The following is a 20480-nucleotide window of genomic DNA, read 5'->3' on the forward strand; positions in this document are numbered from 1 at the left end:
TACAGTTAATCAGTTAACAGCAGTCACTTTCATTGCTCACTTTTAATACCACTGAAATATTTTGGTGTCTGACGAGGATTATCATAGCAGTTCAGTTGGTCAGAGCTTGGTAACCAGGGGAAACATATCCATTTTTGTTTATACCTGCAGAAAATCCAGGAAATAAAGACTACTGTACAGAATTCAAGAAAAGATACAGCCCAACATTGACAATTAGTGATGGGACAGCACTTGTCCGATAAGGTCCAATTACATCTGGCATTTCAAATCAACAAAAATGACGTTCAATTGCAAAATACAGAAACATATGGATTAGCCAGAAACATCCTTCATGTCTACAAGAGTTGTAATAATCCCGAAAAAGATTCTGGTTCTGTATGATTGCCAAGTCTGGTAAAACCCAACATTGCAGAAAGATAACAGCACATACTCATTTGCTGATGGCCATGGAAAAATATAGGTCAGCTCTTGCAGAGTGCATCTGTAGTCCTCAGATATCAGACTAAAGCAACATCAGTAATCCGGCAGATGAATTAAACCATTGGTTTATTTAATCTTAAGAATGTACTGCAGTTCTAGAGCTGAAAATCCTCTTTGGCTGTGTGACCTCACTATATTTAACTAACCTGGCCAGACGGCACCGGTATCGTCAAATACTATAACACAAAATGGTAAGAAAGGTAATTAATGCAAAATGGAATGTAGGTGCAATGGTGGCTTGACATTAAAGACTGATTTCCAAAAATTACATTACCTGATTTCCTGCTGCCGATCTACATGTCGTATCACAATTTTATACTTTTAACATACACAGAATGACATGGATTCCTGAAGACGCATCAAGCAAACCACAAAATAGGTTGTCACAAAATAGGCAATATCTAATTAAACGGTGTGAAATGTAGAATAGTAGCATACCATAGTCCTCAAGTCTTCCCTCTGTGTGTTTTCTCAATACAATTGATAGCAACCACCAATTGATGACATTTCTGAAACAGGCATGAAGTATCAAACCTCAAATCAATCATAGCTCTTCAGATGTTACTACTGCAACATTGGGAGGGGCAGACGCACACTTGCAATTCCAGAAAAAGCCATATACCTCCCCTTTAACGCACAAAGAGAAAATGAAATTCCAAATTAAATAAATCGATCGTATTTTTACATGTGGTGAAGAGATGAGAAATTCAATTTTTAAAAAAGTAACAACTGTTGGAATATGGAAGCAAACATGCATTATTTCCTATGGGGTATCCCTAGCAAGAAGGAATACCCATTTTTGTGTTTTGGGATTGTTACAATTCCAGCTGATGTTAATGTTAGATGAGTCAGAACCCAAAGTGAAAGCTGGCTTGCCAGAACCTAACTTTTATTTTAGAAACCATGGAGGAATGTTACTGAACAAATTCACAGGAGATTACTAACAAACTTCTGACACAAACAATGGAACATTTAATAAACAAGGAAAAAATTAACTATATTACACCAGAGAGAAACAATTGGAAAGATCTCAATACAAACACCAGAAAAGGATTCGAACCCGCTGTTCCTTTTATACTAGCAATACCGTCGCAGACACAAACAATTACGTGAAGATTTGCCACAGTCTTAACACCAGAATTTCTGGCTTGGGCTGACTCAGTTGCAGAGGTTTTCTTCTGGCGGATTTCTAAGCATTCTCTCGGTGAATTTTTCACAACTGGTACTTCTTGCTGAGACACCCAAAAAAAAGAGTAGACACATGAGTTACCTAAACTCAATCTCCCAGCAGCCTTGCACTATTTCTTATCGGAGAGCTTAGAATTCCTGTCTTCCCTCTCCGCCATATACATCTGAGCATCTTTTCGACCTTTCTTTTGTCTGTAACTGGACTCCTGTCTTTTTTATGCTCCGGTGATTTTTTTCCCCCACCTCTTCACTCCAAGGGTTGTAAAACCTCATTAAAAATGCACAATGTATAAACAAATCCAGAAAATCTGACCATTTGCTGGGAAGCCCTTCAGAATTCCCAGCACCAAGCTCACAAAAGGACTAAAAGAAAATGAGGCCTGGGGCGGGATTCTCCGAGCCTCCATGCCAAAATCGCGATCGGCGTGGGGGTGGAGAATGGGCGTCAAACCCGAGATCAGGTCCCCGGAGAATCGCTGTCAATCGCGCGTGCGCGTGGCGCTGGTCGGGGGCCATCGAAAGAGGCCCCCGCGACGATTCACCGAGTGCAACTGGCCAAGTTCCCACGGCGTGGTTCTCTCATGGTTGCACCTGGCGGGAACTCGGCCTAGTGGCTGCGGACTCAGTCTACGGCCGTCCTGGTGGGAGGTGGAGTCATTCACCAGGGAGGACTCCAGGATGGCCAGGCTACCGATCAGAGGCCATCTAGCCATGGGCGCGCGCAATCTGGGGAGAGGGGGGGGGGGGGGGGGGGGGGGGCTATGTTTTCAGTACCGGTCCGCGGTGTGGGTTGGCCATGTCACATGGGGTGGCTGACACAGGCCATCGCCATACGCATGCGCGGAACCCCGGCCAGAAGTGCAGGGCTCTATATCGGCAGCCCAAGCACTCCTGCTGACCCCCTGCAAATCGGAGAATCACCCTGGACTTTCTCCAGGTAAGTCCAGAGTGATTCGCCTGCGTTTTTTCACGGGCATGGGGACATAGCCCCATTATTGGAGAATCCCGCCATTCCACATTTCTTGACAGAAATATGAATTAAAATTCAAGGTTATACATTGTTTCTAAAAGGGATGTTCGTCGCAGCTTTTTCTCTTAGACCGGGGATGGGATTCTCCGTTGCGTGTCCACCTGCTACCGCTGCTACTGTGGGCACTCCGCCAAATCTCCCATTCATTGCAGGGGAACCAGAGAATCCCAACGGCATAAAGGAACAGAGATTCCCGCCCCAAAAAACCATTATTAAGGTAGCACGAGCTAGTTTTAAGGATTTAGCCCCTACACAGACTACTATTTCATAGACAAGGGTCTTTAGCTGAAAACCGAATGATCTCATGTTTTCACGTATGGTTTGGTGAAAAATTATAGGTTGCTTCAATATTTACTGTCCTTGAACTACAAAACTAAACATTTAAGTTAAAATTGCCCTGATGACTCACCTGATGAAGGATCTGTGCTCCGAAAGCTAGTGATTCGAAACAAACCTGTTGGACTTTAACCTGGTGTTGTAAACTTCTTACTGTGCCCACCCCAATCCAACGCCGGCATCTCCACAACAGTGTGACGTAAGAACAGCGCAAAGCATGGCTGGCTTCAAAAAGCATGCAGCTGGTGAGTAGAACATGGAAGTGAGTAGAACACAAGAGGTGAGCACCATGCTTGCTGAGTGGCTCCGCATATTCAGGGGGAGGGGTTACCAGCGTTTGACTTGGGGACCCCAGCATCAACAGACTTGAGAGAAAACTGGGAGGATGAATTCAGGGTAATCAATGGGGAGTGACTGCAAGGTACCGGTTAGAGGGTGCAGGGTGGCTGCGGGGTACCCCGGGGGTGGGGTTGGTGAGGGGGGGGTGGGGTTGGTGAGGGGGAGTGGAGGCTACTCTGGGTTACCAGGAAGTGGGAAGTGACTGAGATTGGGGGGGGGGGGGGGTGGAGCAGGGGGAAAGATTTCAGTCAGGGCAGACCAGGGAACTGACTGTCAAGTGTTAAAAGCACTATTCTTGAGGATGCCTTCTGCCATCGGGCTATGGGTTTCTTATAATGGCCGCACAGAGGGACGGGAAGTGCCTCGGGCAGTAGGGAGTCATTACAAACTCACAGATCTACTCAAATCTGAGGGTGTGGTGCTACTAGAGGCAGCACATTGTGGTTAATTGTTAGTGATCAGTAGTGCTCCATTGCAGCTGAGACCATTCAGTTTTAACTCAATTGACATTTCAGGAGTCAAAATAGTCACACAATTATGCTCACTCACTCATAACTTGCGTGTGCGAGTGCCACTGTTTGCTGTTCAGCATTTAACCCATGACATAAAATGAATGCCAGGGTGTGTCTGTACCATTGCCCCACTGAGCAAACAACTGCCCCCACGAAAGTCATCATCATCATCCTGGAATGTAGTGACTATGGACAGCCATTGCGCCCACATGACAGTCGTGTTATCACTGAGGGCGCGCACTGCCATCTGTCAGACAAGAGTGTCACTGCCTAAAGAGAGTGCTCCTAATCCTTAGCTGTGTGTTGAGGTGTGTATTGACAAGTGCCCTCCAAAGATGTGGTTGAGCGCAAGGTCTTTGATTTAATCGTTGGACAATGCCTGCACATGAGATGAGAGCTCAGGATGCAGCAAAGTGGCCAAAGGTGTGGTGTGGGGCAAGGGTGGTGTCAGGTCAAAGCAGAATACCAAGTAAGGACTAGGTATCAATGGCCAGGACATGAGTCAGTGGGCAGCTTCAGGTGATGAATGGGCAAAGAGTGGTTCTAAGGAGGCAAATGTTAACCGTCGAGTCTCTCTGATACTACAGAAATGCCGGGTGGAAGGGGTCTTTGATTATGATGCCCACTTCCCCAAGGCAGCGGGAGGTGTAGACAGAGTCAATGGATAAGAGGCGGGTTTGTGTAGTTTCTTGCAGTCTCTGTAGTTTCTTGCGGTCTTGGCCGAGCAGTTGCCATACCAGGCTGTGATGCAGCCAGATAGGATGCTTGCTATGGTGCACCTGTAAAAGTTGGCAAGAGTCAATGCGGGCATGCCAAATTTCCTTAGTTTCCTGAGGAAATATAGACGCTGTTGTGCTTTCTTTGTGGGTGGACCAGGACAGATTTTTGGTGATTTGCACACCTAGAAATTTGAAGCTGTCAACCATCCCCACCTTGGCCCCGTTAACACAGACAGAAGTGTGTACAATACTTTTCTTCCAGAAGTCAATGACCAGTTCTTTAGTTTTGTTAACATTGAGGGAATGATTGTTGTCATTACACCACTCCACTAGGTTCTCTATCTGACTCGGCGTTGTTCGAGGTCCGACCCACAGCGGTCGTGTCGTCAGCAAACTTGTAGGTGGAGTTGGAGCCAGATTTTGCCAAGCAGTCGTGTGTTTATGAGGAGTATAGTAGGGGGCTAAGTAAGCAGCCTTGCAGGGCCCCACTATTGAGAACTTTCATGGAGGACTTGTTGTGGTATATGGGTCAGAAAGCCGGGGTTCCAGTTGCAGAGGGAAGAGCCAAGTCCCAGATTTTGTAGTTTTGATATGAGCTTGGATGGGATTATGGTGTTGAAGGCAGACTTCAACGTGTTGAAGAGGGTTTTAAGGAGAAGTGGCTGCAGAGATACATGAGTGAGAAGATACTGGCCATGAAGCAATGGTGATGCCAGACAAGGCAGTTAAGCACGGGGCGGGCTCATTGCTCCTAGATTTACGGAGGTTAATGAGGAGATCCAGTGAGGATATCCCATTATCTTTACATAACGTCTGTGAGAATAGCACTCCTGTCTGACTGATGGCAGTGAGTGCCCTCAGTGATAACACGACTGTCATGTGGGCGCAATGGCTGTCCATAGTCACTACATTCCAGGATGATGATGATGACTTTCATGGGGACAGTGAATAAATCCTCACAGAGCTTCTGGGAATATCTGACTCTTGTCTGTCTGATGGCAAGTCACTTTCTTTCAATGACTTGGGTCACATCATGGTGATGCAGCTGGGAAAGTCTCTAATGTTCTAGCATCATCCTTCATGAGCTGTACCCTTGAGGTTCAGTGTCACCGGAGGCTGAAGCAAAAGGGATAGGGATCCAGCCACACCTCAAAGGCGCAGAGAGCACATGTGGACAATGATTGGAATGAATGACACTCGCCCTATACATTGTGGGATACACCCCCATTCCCCCCAAGAAACAGGTATGACTGATGTGTTCTGTCACTGTGAGGGGACACCAGCAATGTGCTGGCAATCTTGCAGAAAGCACAAGGAGGTAGCCCTGAACTGGGCATCCTGCCTCTCTCTGGTACAAAAATCCAGTTTTCTGGCCAGCACGACAGGAACACAGCTCATCAGAAACAGGAGCGACAGAAAGGGTCCTATTAATGAGAGCTTATTTACAGAGTTGGACACTATGTACATGTATCTAACTCCCACACACATGCTGTGCAACCTCTTAACCTTTCCAACCTTGTCTTGGTGCATCCGCAACATCTGGAGTGGAGGTAGAGGCAGTTTGTCATGCCCTGTTGTCACCGATGACTTTGACATGTGTCCTCTGGAGAGTTGAGACCCTGGTGGCCCCGACCTGCTTTTGGGGTCCTGCTTTGTGGCAGTGCCAACCATCTTGGCCCTTGGAACTAAAGTCACAGGAAGAGAGGATTCATATGGGTAGGACCCATCCAGTGTCACCTGGTTCGATGGCACTGTGTTTGCACCAGCTGATCCACCTCCATATGGGTGCCAGAGGATCTTTGCTTTTCCATTTGGGATATAGGGGTAGCTGGGGTAAGTTCGAGAAGCCGCACTATCATTGGCACTGATGGATACCAGGAAATGCCTGTACCATGGATTGCATGGATTGCATGTCCTGCTACAGTACAGGACAAATGTCTTGCACCAAGGACTCAATGGCTGATGCCACCCTAGCTGTGCTGACCATGCTGCGTTGGAATGTTGGCAGAATCACTTCAGACACAAGGCAGATGGACTCTTATATGAAGCCTCTCAATCTGAGGGGTGTACGAGACATTCCTTGCTGATTTTCCCTCCCTTGCCTTTGGAGCTACAGCAACTGAAGCATGAACAAGTCCAAAGGCTCGTTTTCTGACTGGAACTCAACAAATTCCTGACCTCCAGCAATCCTCTGCATGCCAGGAACCTGGAACATCTCTGCCTCTGCCTGCGGTCAATCTGACAGTGTGTGAGCTCACCAGATTGTACTCCCGAGTCTGCTCTAGTGGAGGATGTGGGTGAGCAATGTGATGGTTCTTCCGCTTCGGGCTCTGTGGATTCCTCTTCTGTGCTTCTCTCGAGGCTGCAGTCGATAGCCTGGCTGGAGGACTCCCTCGGCTAATTCCCTGATGTACTGTGAAAGAAAGGGGAGTTCATTAGTCATGGCAGGAGGTTGTGAAACAGGAGACATCGTTCACAGCATGGTAGTCTGGTGGATGATGTAGTCCTGGATCCTCACTAGGTTTATCACTGCTGACCTCAATATCAGCATAGGAGCAGTCCATGTCCTCCCCAGGCAATAGGACGGTTTTCTCGTTAAAGTCCTTCAAAGGACCTTCACATCTGGCATCCCTCCATCAATCTGAGATCTCTCCATCTCGTGTGCCAGCTTGCCCTGCATGAAGGCAGATAGAGTGTAGGCAGGACACGCGCAAGAATGATAAAGATGGCTGGTATGTATGGACGGTGAGTGGGAATAACGAGGTGATGAGATCACGTCATGTAGGGGTTGCCATGTGGGCAGCACGGTAGCATTGTGGATAGCACAATTGCTTCACAGCTCCAGGGTCCCAGGCTTGATTCCGTCTCGGGTCTCTGTCTGTGCGGAGTCTGCACATCCTCCCCGTGTGTGCGTGGGTTTCCTCCGGGTGCTCCGGTTTCCTCCTACAGTCCAAAGATGTGCAGATTAGGTGTACTGGCCATGCTAAATTGCCCTTAGAGTCCAAAATTGCCCTTAGTGTTGTGTCGGGTTACTGGGTTATGGGGATAGGGTGGAGGTGTGGACATTGGGTAGGGTGCTCTTTCCAAGAGCTGGTGCAGACTTGATGGGCCGAATGGCCTCCTTCGGCACTGTAAATTCTATGATGAAGATGTGTGGGAGAGTGAGTGGTGGTGTTCCTTGAGCTGGCATTAGGTGAGAGCCCTGTAGGTGAGTAATGGATCTCCGAGTGTGTGAGCTGACAGTAATGAGAAGAGTGACTTCCCTTGGCAGAACTGAAGAGATCATTCATCCTCTTGTGGCGCTGGATGGCTATCTTCTTCTGCAAGGCATTATAGCTGGCCACCGCTGCCACTGCCTCCACCACCCATGCAAGATTTGTGATCTCGTTGGCAGGTCTTCACCCATAGTGTAGTATATTACTTTGCGACAGGCTTCCGCTGTGTCCAGGTGGCGTTCCAGGGAGGTGTTGGTGAACCTCGGGGCTGTATGCATCTGAGCTTTCGCAGCCATGACTTCCCAGCATCAAGCTTTGTGCAGGGACGGCCTTTAACTAGAGGCGCCAAGATCATTAAAGGTAATGGCAGAGCAGGTGAATCAAAGGCCGCACGCCAATGATACAGCAAGGAAACCGTGCTTGTAATTTCTTCCCTCTATGTTCCGCACTACACTGCACAAAAAATAACGCCACTGCCGTCAGCAGGTTCAATGCCACTTACCCACTTGCACTCGCCCAGACAGTAAGCAAAATTACAATTTCTGGTTTCATCCAATGCAGAAGGAAGCAAACGGAAAGCAGGGAAATTTCTGGGTCACAATTCAGACCTGGAGTATAGAATTCCTACTGACCTACATTTGTTCTGAGAGCAAGATCACAATTCATTCAGTACTTAGTGTGATGGATAAAAATATTCTTTGTGAACACCTAAACTTATTTACAATTGTACTTAATCTCAACTGATTGTACATGATCATTTGTAGTACAAAGTTACATTTCACAGTTTTGTTTCAAATAATGATAGATTTTCTTAATTCAACTAGGCAGACTTCTCTAAGTTACAGTGACTTCAGTGGAAAAGGAACACAGGCGCAATGTAAAAGGGACTGTCCATTCACCAAGAGCGTGTTTCACGTATGGCAGAAAATCTAATTTTGCTTCAGCGTTGTCGTGTCCTATTCCACCAATAGTTTTCAGAACATCAATATTACAGCTTCTTTCTCCCGTTGAAGTGCTGGTGATCGGCAGAACATGTGGCACAAAATTCAATGCGTTGACATCACTTCACAAAGGCTGCAACCTAGATTTGGTGCTCAGGTCTGTGGTGTGTGTCTAAACGTGCAACTTTCTGACTCAAGAGGCAAGTGTGCTCCCAGAAAAGAAACATCAACAAGAAAAAGATAACCAAAACTGAGAGAAACAAAGAGGGAAAAAAAATAAGAGAATACAATAGTAAATAACTTATTGCCTACACAGGACATGTTTTCTAATATTTCATTGATCACTTTCCTGTATACAGAAATCTTGGTGGGGGAAGACACTTTGTCCAAGCTGCTTTGACGAAGAGTAATCCAGACTCGAAACATTAGCTCCCTTCTCTCTCCACAGATGCTGTCGGACCTGCTGAGATTGTCCAGTACTTTCTGTGGGGGCAGGTTCATCACAGGGCTAAATCGCTGGCTTTGAAAGCAGACCAAGGTAGGCCAGCAGCACGGTTCAATTCCCGTACCAGCCTCCCTGAACAGGCGCCAAAATGTGGCGACTAGGGGCTTTTCACAGTAACTTCATTTGAAGCTACTTGTGACAATAAGCGATTTTCATTTCATTTCATTTTCGTTTCAGATTCTACAATCCGCAGTAATTTGCTTTTATGTAAATGAGCAGAATGGCTCATTTAAATATGCTGATCTGGATCATGTTCAGTGAGGGCGAGATCCAGATCGCGTCACCTCACCAGTCATTTGGAGGGTCGCACAATTTGTCAGAGGCCTCTCGCGAGATTCAACTGTGTGGTCCCAACACCAAGACGGGCGCGACGAGGTCATTAAATCGTGCCCAAATTTTAAGCTGCCTGTTGGAAATCTCTGCTGAGCGAGTGGCACAATAGCTGTCTCACGGCACCGAGGACCCGGGTTTGATCATCGACCCGGGTCACTGTCCATGTGGAGTTTGCACATTCTCCCCGTGTCTGCGTGGGTCTCACCCCAGAACCCAAAGATGTGCAGGGTATTGGCCATGTGAAATTGGCCCTTAATTGGAAAAATTTTAAAAAAGAAATCTCTGCAGATTGCCATAGGAGCCAATGGAAACGAAAATGCAAATCAGGAAAGATATATATCCAGTGGTTGAATTATTATTGTCAAAGTTAAAATGACCCACATTATGCTAAGAATCAAGTACAAACTATTTTGCATTGTAGTAAACATACTTGCAAGCTTGCGCCAAGTCACACACTGTCTTGACCTGGAATTATATTGTCATTCTTTCACTTTTGCTGGGTCAAGATCGTGGAATTTGCTCCCTAGCAGCACTGCGGGTGTGCCTACATGACATGCATTGCAGCAATGCGAGGAGGTGCTCACCACCACCTACCTGAGGGGAATTAGGAACAGACAATAAATACTGACTTTGCCAGCTTGAACCACATCCCACGAAAAAATAATAAAAAGGCTAATGTCTAATATGGTAAAGCTAGTTGGCTCACTTTCCCTGTCTGCCCATCTGTATTGCCAAAATTCTACCCTTCAGTTTTCAGCTTGAATTAAATTTATGGTTTAGCAAATTTGGCATTTGCAATGTTAATTCTGGCCATTCAGAAACTTAGCAATTTCTTTTCATATTTATCTATGAGTTGAATAATGAGTCAGGTACTTAACATGCCTTGAATGCTAAAAGCATTGTTAAAAGTTTAAAATCTGAATTTGGTACAATTTCCTGACTGGCTTGTGGTGAACCTTTAAGTTTGTCTGTGCAGAATTATTTTTATATCAAAACCTGAGAACAAAAAAGTCTGTCATCTGTTGTGAACTATGGACTGTGGAGATTCACATTCGAGCGCAGAAAATATCAGGAAATCTCCATTTGTAACCAGAATGGGTATTTTAGTGCACGCCCTGGGCTATTAATTTAATACTGCTGAGCACATGAACTGAATGAGACAGCTGTAGATATAAATCCTCTGACATCCTATTCAATCCAGATCATCCTTAGTTAAGCTGAATGCAATTTCAGAGGCTACAGTGTAAATGTACCATAACCGCCATTCCATGAAATTCCACCTTTACATTGGGAAAAGGCATTTATTTTCAATCATGGATTTATGCTCTTTCCTGCCTTACGAAAGAAAGTCAATGCGCAACTCATGAACCACGTTAACTCTTGGAGCTGAATGCGACAATTTTATACATCTGATTCAAATCAATTTTATCTGCAAATGGATGAATCAAGAACCAGATTAGGACTTTTGCATCATACTAATGTCAGAGTTTAAATGCTCGATACAAGTTAATTTGCCATTTTAATATAAAACAGTTTGGCTGTAACATTACAAAATCAAATATACATATGGTGTATCTCGCCAGCTACAACTTAAAGTTAAACGTAATGAGTAAAATACATTGAACAACAAGACTGTTCGGATCTTTGCAACACTCAGTCGAACTATTGATCTGACAAATAAAAGTGATTGACAAAACTTGGGCCAGCACTTGGAAAGTGTGTGCTGTCTATAGCACAACTGCAGCCAGTGCGGAACTTTTCCGAATGTTAACCTTTAAAGTTGAAGCAACCTTTAAGTTATTTTGCCGCATTTTTATTTCCAGTGCTTATATATATAAAAAACTGAGCATCTTGTCATCTGTTCTCAATCACTAGAGGTTTGAGAGATAATTGTAGACCAGCAACTAGAATTCAGCACGTGCATGACATGCATGTGCCTTGCTCCCCATCGAAGAAACAAATTTGTACTCCTAAAAGTAATCCTACTGTCAAATTGAGGAAGCTTACTTCAATTTAGTAACAAAATAATATTCCCAAAACTTTGATCAGCAGAGTAATTGAAATTATTTTGCCACCATTTAGATTTAACTCACTTTCAAAACTCACTTTCAGCACACTTTCAATCCTTACCTTTCTGATTCCCAGATTTGCAAGGCAGATTGTTGTGCTTTTTCAAACTGCTAATAGTTTGACTTTGTCCGTTCACAGTTGAGAGAGACATTGTATTACTGCCGGTCGCTGCTGCTGCCCTTGCAGTGGGGCCAGGAATCCTGAAGGAAAAAACATAGTGTCTTGGCTGTAAATATGAAGCAGATTGAAGAGAGAGAATAACGCCTTGCACAAGAGCTATGAGACTATCTGGGTTTAACCACAAATGGAAACAGCAATGGAATCAGAAGGGAGGGGGGGAAAAAAGTTCAATTGTGCTGATCCGCGTACTGAGACTAAAGTAAAGAAATTACCTCACCACTCTTCAGAAAGAAAGATGATATGTCTGCAGTATTATGGAACTGCTGTTTTATTTTAAATTAAATGTTGCAGTTCATGACCATTAGTTCAGCTGCCAGCTTAATAAGGTGGGTATGTCTCTGGTGGGAATTGACAAAGGCCCAACCCAACTTTAATATTAACCACATGCCATCCATTACTGAATCACAAATAAAGCATGCACATTGCTGACTACAGAGTCTTAATCCTAGGGCTGGACAGTGGCTTGAATAAATCAACGGAAATAATGATACAAGGACTCAAAGACTTGGTTCTCAAGACAAGTAATTTTCTCTTCCGATTGCTTCATCAAAAGTCTAGTAAAGATTGTCTATTTAACCACTTTTCGGTAAAGTATATTCTATATAAATTTGATAATGATGGGCCAACTAAAACAAAAATTATAGCTAACATTAGTACAATTTCATTTCTAATTATTGAAGACCCAGGTTCAAATATGGTATTATTTGCAACATAAAAACTAAACAAAGGAAGAACCCGGTAATGTCCTTAAAACACATACTTTTCCGTTTTTCTCAGCAGTCCATAAGGTATACTCGCGGATCGACTTTTTTGTGGTGGAAAAGGCTTTGCTGGCTGGAGTCAAGGGGTCGGAATACTCTGCAATTGCAGTGTCAGATCACACTCCACATTGAGTGGATATGGTACTGGAGAATGGGGTAGCGCAGAGACCGGGGTAGAAACTGGATGTGGGGCTTTAGGGGAACCAAGTGTTTTGTGAGAAAATTGAAAAGGTAATTAAGGAATATGTAGGTTTCAACTGTACGGGTGAGGTGTCGAAGGCAGTCGTCTGGGAGGCTCTAAAGGCGGTGGTGAGGGGTGAGGTGATTTTGTTTAAGGCCAGGGTGGACAAAGAGAGGTTGGAGCGGCAGAGGGTAATAGATGAGATGTTGGAGGTAGATAGGAGTTATGCAGAAGATGGGGATCAAGCGAAGCTGGTAAAGAGGAAGGAACTACAGGCGAGTTTCGACCGACTGTCCACCAGGAAGGCGGTGCACCAACTGAGACAAGCAAGGGGTGCAGTTTATGAACATGGAGATAAGGTATGTTAGCAGGTCAGCTCCGGAGGGAGGCAGCGGCAAGGGAAATTCTTCAGGTGAGGGACAGGGCAGGGAAGTTGGTGGTGGCTCCGGAGCTGATTAACAAGGTTTTTGAGGAGTTTTATGAGAGGTTGTACAGGTCAGTGCCACCCGGGGAAGACCGTGAGATACAGGAATTTCTAGATGGGTTGGAGTACCCGAGGCTAGGGGAGGGAGACAGGGCTACATTAGAAGGAGCAATAGTGGAGCAGGAGATAAAGGATACGATTGGGAGGATGCAGTCGGGGAAGGTGGCAGGGCTGGATGAGTTTCCGGTGGAATATTATAAAAAATTCAAGGATACGTTGGCACCCCTGATGGTGAGGATGTTTGAAGAGGCGATAGGGAAGGGAGTGCTGCCACAAACCTTGGGGCAGGCATCGGTTTCACTGTTGATAAAAAAGATAAGGATCTGATGAAGTGTGGGTCGTATAGGCCCATATCACTTCTGAATGTGGACACAAATGTATTGACGAAGGTACTGGCGGGTAGGCTGGAGGAGTGCCTCCCGAAGGTGATAGGTGAGGATCAGACGGGGTTCATGAAAGGGAGACAGCTGTTTTCGAACATTAGGAGGGTTTTGAACGTCGTTATGGCACCGGCGGAAGGGAAGGAAACAGAGGTGGTTGTGGCATTGGAGGCCGAGAAGGCGTTTGACAGGATAGAATGGGGGTACCTGATGGCAGTTCTGGAGCGGTTTGGGATTGGACCAAGATTTGTGAACTGGGTAAAGCTATTATATACAGAGCCGAAGGCGAGTGTCCGCACAAACAATATCAGCTCGAGATACTTTTCTCTGCACCGTGGGACGAGGCAGGGATGTCCTATGTCCCCCCTGCTATTTGCACTTGCGATTGAGCCATTGGCCATCGCATTAAAAAGTTCGGGAGCATGTAAAGGAATAGTGCGGGGGGGGGAGCTACTGCGAGTATTTGGGTCTTTCACGGGTTACAAGCTGAACCTGGACAAGGGTGAGTATTTTGTGGTGTATCGGCCGGGAGTGGGGGCAGGGGTGGGGGAGCTGCCATTCCATAGGGCAGGGACTCACTTTAGGTATCTGGGGGTGCAGATTGCCTGGGGGTGGGGGAGGCTTCGCAGGTACAACATCACTAGTTTGGTCAGGAGAGTGAAAGCCGATCTGTCAAGGTGGGATGGTCTCCTTCTGTCACTGGCGGGTCGGGTACAGGCACTTAAAATGAATGTGTTGCCACGATTTCTGATTATTTTTTAATGCCTACCGATTTTCCTGCCAAAGTCTTTTTTCAGAGAGATTTAGGAAAGGATTACCTGATTCATATGGGGAGGGAAGGTGGCCAGAGTGAGAAAGGTGCTGCTACAGAGGGGAAGGCAGGAAGGGCTTTGGGTCTCCCGAACCTGATGTACTACTACTGGGCGGCGAATGTGGAGAAGGTGCGGAGCTGGGTCAGAGGGGTTGATTCCTAGTGGGTCAGAATGGAGGAGAGTTTGTGCAGGGGGTCGGGGCTGAAAGCACGAGCAACAGCACCGCTCCCGATAGCTCCGTGGAAATACTCAGGGAGTCCGGTAATAAGAGCTTCATTGAAAATCTGGAGGCAGTTTTGCCAACACTTCAGGTTGGAGCAGGGTCAAGGGATATGCCGATTCGGGGGAACCACAGATTTGAGCCAGGGAGGTGGGATTGAGGTTTTCAGAAATGGGAGAAGGGGATTAAGATGCTAAAAGATTTGTATCTTCGGCGTCGGTTTGCAGGATTGCGGGAGCTGGAAGTGACGTCTGGGCTGGAGCAGGGAGAAGTGTTTAGATACATGCAAGTTCGGGATTTTGCCAGGAAGGAGATACAGAGCTTCCCGGTGAAGCCGGCCTCCACATTGCTGGAGAAGGTGCTGATGACAAGGGGACTGGAGAAGGGGGTAGTGTCAGCGGTGTACGGAGCTATTTTGGAAGAAGATAAGGCACCACTGGAAGGGATCAAAGCAAAGTGGGAGGAAGAGCTGGGAGAGGTTATAGAGGAGGGGGTCCGGTGTGAGGTGCGCCGGAGAGTAAATGCCTCCATCTCATATGCGAGGTTGGGGCTGATACAGCTGAAGGTGGTATATGGAGTGCACCTCACGAGGGCGAGGATGAGCCGATTCTTTGAAGGAGTAGTAGATGTGTGTGTGTTGCGCCGGGGGTGGGGGGGTGGGGGGGGGGGGGGGGGGGGGGGGGGGGGTGGGGGGGGGGGGGGGAGAGGGGGGGGGGGGGAGAGGGGGGGAAAGAGAGAGAGAGAGAGAGAGAGAGAGAGAGAGAGAGAGAGAGAGAGAGAGAGAGAGAGAGGAGAGAGAGAGAGAGAGAGAGAGAGAGAGAGGAGAGAGAGAGAAAGGCTAATCTCCTTCATATGTTTTGGTCCTGTCCAAAGCTAGGGGAGAACTGGAAGGAGGTTTTTAGGGTAATTTCCTAGGTGGTGCACGTGAATCTGGACCCGGGTCCCCGGGAGGCCATATTTGGTGTGTCGGACCAGCTAGGGTTGGAAATGGGTGCGGAGGCAGATATCGTAGCCTTCGCCTCGTTGATTGCCGAAAGGCGGATCCTGCTGGGATGAAGAGCAGCCTCTCCACCCTGTGCCCTGGCGTGGCAGGGGGACCTGTTGGAATGCTCGACCCTTGAGAAGGTTAAGTTCGAACTGAGGGAAAGCTCGGAGGGGTTCTACAAGTCATGGGCATTATTCATTATGCACTTTCAAGAACTGGATAACATCGAACATTAGTTGGGGGCGGATGGGTGGGAGGGTTGGTGGGGATGGGAGCTGTGTGTATTAAGGGTGACTATGGGTAATCCCTGATTCCTTTTTGTCATCTGTTTATGTAAATATGTGGGCTAATGTTTGGGGGTTGGTGGGAGGATGGGATCGTTGTTATTGTTATGGGGATTGACATCTCTGTTGTTGATTATTGTTTATTGTTGGTGGGTGTAAATTTGGGAGAAAATGTGAAAAAGGAGGAGAATAAAAGTATTAAAAAAAAACACATACTTTCAAATATTCTCGTGCCTTTTAAAGTTTCTTTCTTTTCCATTCAATGCTCCTCACCTACCAGATGTTCAAGACACTCAGTGGACTCAAAATTCAGTGACACAGTAGTGGAACCTAACAGCGTGCAAATCGGCAGCTAATTTCCACTATATTTCAAAAGGACTTCAATGAACGTGTCCTGAGGTTGTGAAATGCCGGTCCAAGTGCTTCAGACAACAACATCCAGCCAAAGGCCCAACTTGAGAAGAGAATAGCATGGGGACTCAGTAGTGGGGATGGTTTTTGACCTCACTGCATGGTCTGGTCAATGCTGTTCAAGCCTCGAATTCAGGAATATTAGACCAATGCTGGTACAATTACATTCAAAGCAATGTTTCTGCCTCTCAAACATTCTGCTAATTCAGGAACTAAATGCTTTAAAAGGCTTAACTGTTTTTACAATAACTGGCAAGAGAATCTACAAAATCAACAGCAAAAGTCTAACCACATATACTGCATCACTCACATTCCATCAAGCCAAAACACCCTTGCACTATCCAGTTGGAATGCAATGTGGGCTTCTGGAGGATAGAGAGTCAGGCACTGATTATGATGAGGATGAGGCAGAGATGGTGCATGTCTAAGGACTGGTTTGCAGTGAACACAAAATTAAATGCAACCAGGATTCCAACTTGATGGAGTCACCCAAAACAGGCAGATTACTATCATAGAATTTAATCATAGAATTTACAGTGCAGAAGGAGGCCATTCGACCCATCGAGTTTGCACCGGCTCCTGGAAAGAGCACCCTACCCAAGGTTAACACCTCCACCCTATCCCCATCCCCATAACCCAGTAACCCCACCCAACACTAAAGGCACTTTTGGACACAAAGGGTAATTTATCATGGCCAATCCACCTAACCTGCACATCTTTGGACTGTGGGAGGAAACTGTAGCACCCGGAGGAAACCCACGCACACACGGGGAGGATGTGCAGACTCCGCACAGACTGTGACCCAAGCCGGAATCGAACCTGGGACCCTGGAGCTGTGAAGCGATTGTGCTATCCACAATGCTACCGTGCTGCCCCTATCGGAGCAAAGGCAGTGGAGTTAGTCTCTTACTTCATTGCACAAGAGGAATACAAGCTGAGATGAAAGCAGCTGCAGAATGGGTCAACCGTGCACCAATTCGGCAAATGCCATTGAGCAATATTCACCATCATTGGTTCAGACCTCAAGCCAACAGGGTGAAAATATAGCAGCAACATTTTCCAGTGATGTTCTGATAAAGAGTCATATTGGACTCGAAACTTTCACCCTTTTTGATGCTGCCCAACGTGCTGAGTTTTTCCAGAATTTTCATATTTTATTTCAGGTTTCCAGAATCTGCAATATTTTGCTTTTATTTAGCTCTTTGTGATGATTAGGTATGGAGGTCTGCATCCCATAACACTATTATGTGATAAAGCTGGCAGTTGACAGGCAACCCATGGGCTGAGTTTAATGGGCCACTGGGGTCCACCAACTTCTCCAAAAATTAAACTGGGCTGACCGTCGGGTTACCCCACATGCATTTTTTTTTAGTTTAAGGTGGGACTTCCACTCCCATCTTGGCAGGAAGCCCCACTCTCTGTAGCTTCTGTGGTCCCAGCAGGCTACCAGGAACAGCAGCCACTGCAAGGGTTGAATCCAGTCCCTGGTACTGAGTGGCCAGATATAGAGGTAAATATAGGTGGGAACTATTACCAGGACCAGCCTGGATGGCTCGAATAGAAGGGGCAAGGGGGACAGGAAGCTGTGTTACACTGGTCAGTGGGGGATGGGAATCAGAGTGGAGTTGGGGAGGGGGCTTTGATGGGCCCAGGGAGCTTGTTAATGAGCCATCCCCCACTCTCTTGCCTACTACCAGTTTGCACAGTGAAAGCTGTCAGACTGGAAGCAGGGTGTGGTCCTCTCCCACTGCTGGGTAAATCCGGGCAGCAGTGGGATGAGCTCCATTTATGCATGCTCCCACTGGCCAGATTCCAAATCTGAGGATCGGGCCTCCATATACGAAATATGTGCACAGAGCACCGGGTTTGATATAAAACTCCTTTTCCCAATTATATTCCATTTTAACAACTTCTGATTTTTAAAATATCAAATTAATATGTTGATTAAATATGGTAATAGATTCAAAAGATGCAAGCTATCCATTGACAAAGAAAATAGTTCCACTTTATGAAATCAAACTTGCATTTCTCCTTCGTTGTAACTGGACTGATGAATAAGAATCCTGTAGCAGTCTAATGAGGCCATACAACTTGGTTGCATCTGAACTGGAGGGGGACCAATATCCTACGGGGCAGATTTGCTAGGGCTACAAGGGAGGGTTGAAACTAGATTGGAAGGGGATGGGATATTCAGGAGCAGGGAAGCAAATGAGGGGCTGAAAGGCAAGCTGAATAGGTATGGTAGGCAGGGGCTCAGCAGGGAGCGGGGAAAACCTTGGATTAAATTGCATCTATTTCAATGCAAGAGGGCTGTCAGATAAGGCTGATGGGCTCAGGGCATGGATAGGTATGTGGGACTGAGATATTATACCCATAACTGAAACATGGCAAAGGGAGGGACAGGACTGGCAGCTTAATGTTCCAGGGTACAGCTGCTTTAGTTGGGCCAGAGATGGAGGAAAGAGAGAAGGGGCAGTTGCATTTTTAATTAGGAGGAGCATCATGGCAATAGTCAGAGATGAAATAACCAAAGAATCAACCACCGAGGCTTTGTGGGTGGAACTAACAAATAAAAAAGGAATGGTGACCTTATTGGGGTTGTATTATAAGCCCCCAAATAGTCAACGGGAATTAGAAGAACAAATATTCAGGGAGATTGGGGAGACTTGCAGGTTGGCATAGTAGCGGATTTTAATTTTCCAAACATAGACTGGGACTGCCATAGTATTAAGAGTTTGGATGGGGTGGAATCTGTGAAGTGTGTTCAGGAAAGTTTCCTCGGAAGTATGCGGAGGTTCCTATTCAGGAAAGGGCAAAACTTGACCCACTCTTGGGAAATAGGGCAGGGCAAGTGACTGAAGTGACGGTAGGGGACCACTTTGGGACCAGTGACCATAGTTCTATTAATTTTAAAATTGTTATGGAAAGGGACAAAACTGGTCCATAGGTGCAAGTTCTAAATTGGGGCAAAGTGAATTTTGATGGAATTAGACAAGAGCTTGCAAGGGTTGATTGAAGTAACTTGTTTGAGGACAAGGGGACCTCCTTTAAAAGTGAAATAGCTGATCGACTTCCGTTGTGGACCATGCAGTAAGTGCCCAAGGTTACAGAAAAGAGCTCTTTTTTAATCAATACGGGGTGGAATTCTGATGAAAAGATGTAGGTGAATGTTGGAGGAGTACTTTCCCTCAGGAATAGTATGTCTCTTGGTTACCAGACCCGGCAGAAACAGTGAAAGATTTGGCTGGAGCTGCAGCAAAGACAAAAGCCTCTTCCAGAATGCAGGTATGGGAAGGGCAAGCTTAAAGGCTTCAAGCCGACTTAAGGGCCTTTATTAAATCTGAATTCTAGCAGCAGAGGGAACAACTGTGAAAAGATCTCGCCAAGGCCATTGAAGAAGCGGTGACGAGACTTCCGGTAGTGGCCATGGCGGAGTAGGTCGCACATTCGGCAGCTCCCATCTGGAACGGACTCTCTGACCTTTTTCAGGTGTTTTCACGGACTTTTGGGGCAGATTGGTGAAGCGAACACTGCCAAAAGGATTCCCTCTCTGTTGTATCGATAGCTGGACCAGGAGTCGTCGGGTGAAGCGTTTAAGTCCCAACAGACAGAAGAGTGCGGAGCGGGCACCGAGGCACGGCACCGCGGCTGGTATAGACCAGGATGCATGGGCGCAGTGGGCACAGGAGCAACAGAAGTTCCTTCAGGGCTGCTTGGCTGATCTTAAAAAGGACATGCTGGCCCCGATAAAGGCATCAATAGACCAAATGATCACAACTCAGGCGACACAGGGGAAAACGATTAAGGAGATGGAAAAAAAGCTATCCGACCATGAGGACGAGTTGGTCGTATTGGCCCTTAAGGTGGAGGTGCAGGATGACCTCCACAAGAAGTGGCAGGAGAGGCTGGAGGACCAAGAAAACAGGTCCAGGAGACAGAACTTGAGAATCGTGGGCCTCCCAGAAGGTGTGGAGGGGTCGGATGCAGGAGCATTTGTGTCCAAGATGCTGGAGACGCTGATAGGGACGGGGGTATTCCCTCGACCCCTGGAGCTGGATGGGGTGCATAGAGCCCTCGCAAGGAAGCACAAGGCGAATGAACCGCCGAGGGCCAT

General features: G+C 46.5%; 1 protein-coding gene across 2 annotated transcripts in view; it reads right to left on the bottom strand.

The window, feature by feature from the left end:
* The window catches only part of LOC119979037 (neuron navigator 1-like), an 806372-nt gene that overhangs the window by 569716 nt on the left and 216176 nt on the right, over nt 1–20480 (bottom strand). For both annotated transcript variants that reach the window (XM_038821010.1, XM_038821009.1), the window contains exon 4: nt 11729–11868. In XM_038821010.1, the coding sequence (XP_038676938.1) occupies nt 11729–11868 (140 nt within the window). The remainder of the gene's footprint in view (nt 1–11728; nt 11869–20480) is intronic.

Source organism: Scyliorhinus canicula, chromosome 15 (assembly GCF_902713615.1).
Source record: "Scyliorhinus canicula chromosome 15, sScyCan1.1, whole genome shotgun sequence".
Taxonomy (NCBI): domain Eukaryota; kingdom Metazoa; phylum Chordata; class Chondrichthyes; order Carcharhiniformes; family Scyliorhinidae; genus Scyliorhinus; species Scyliorhinus canicula.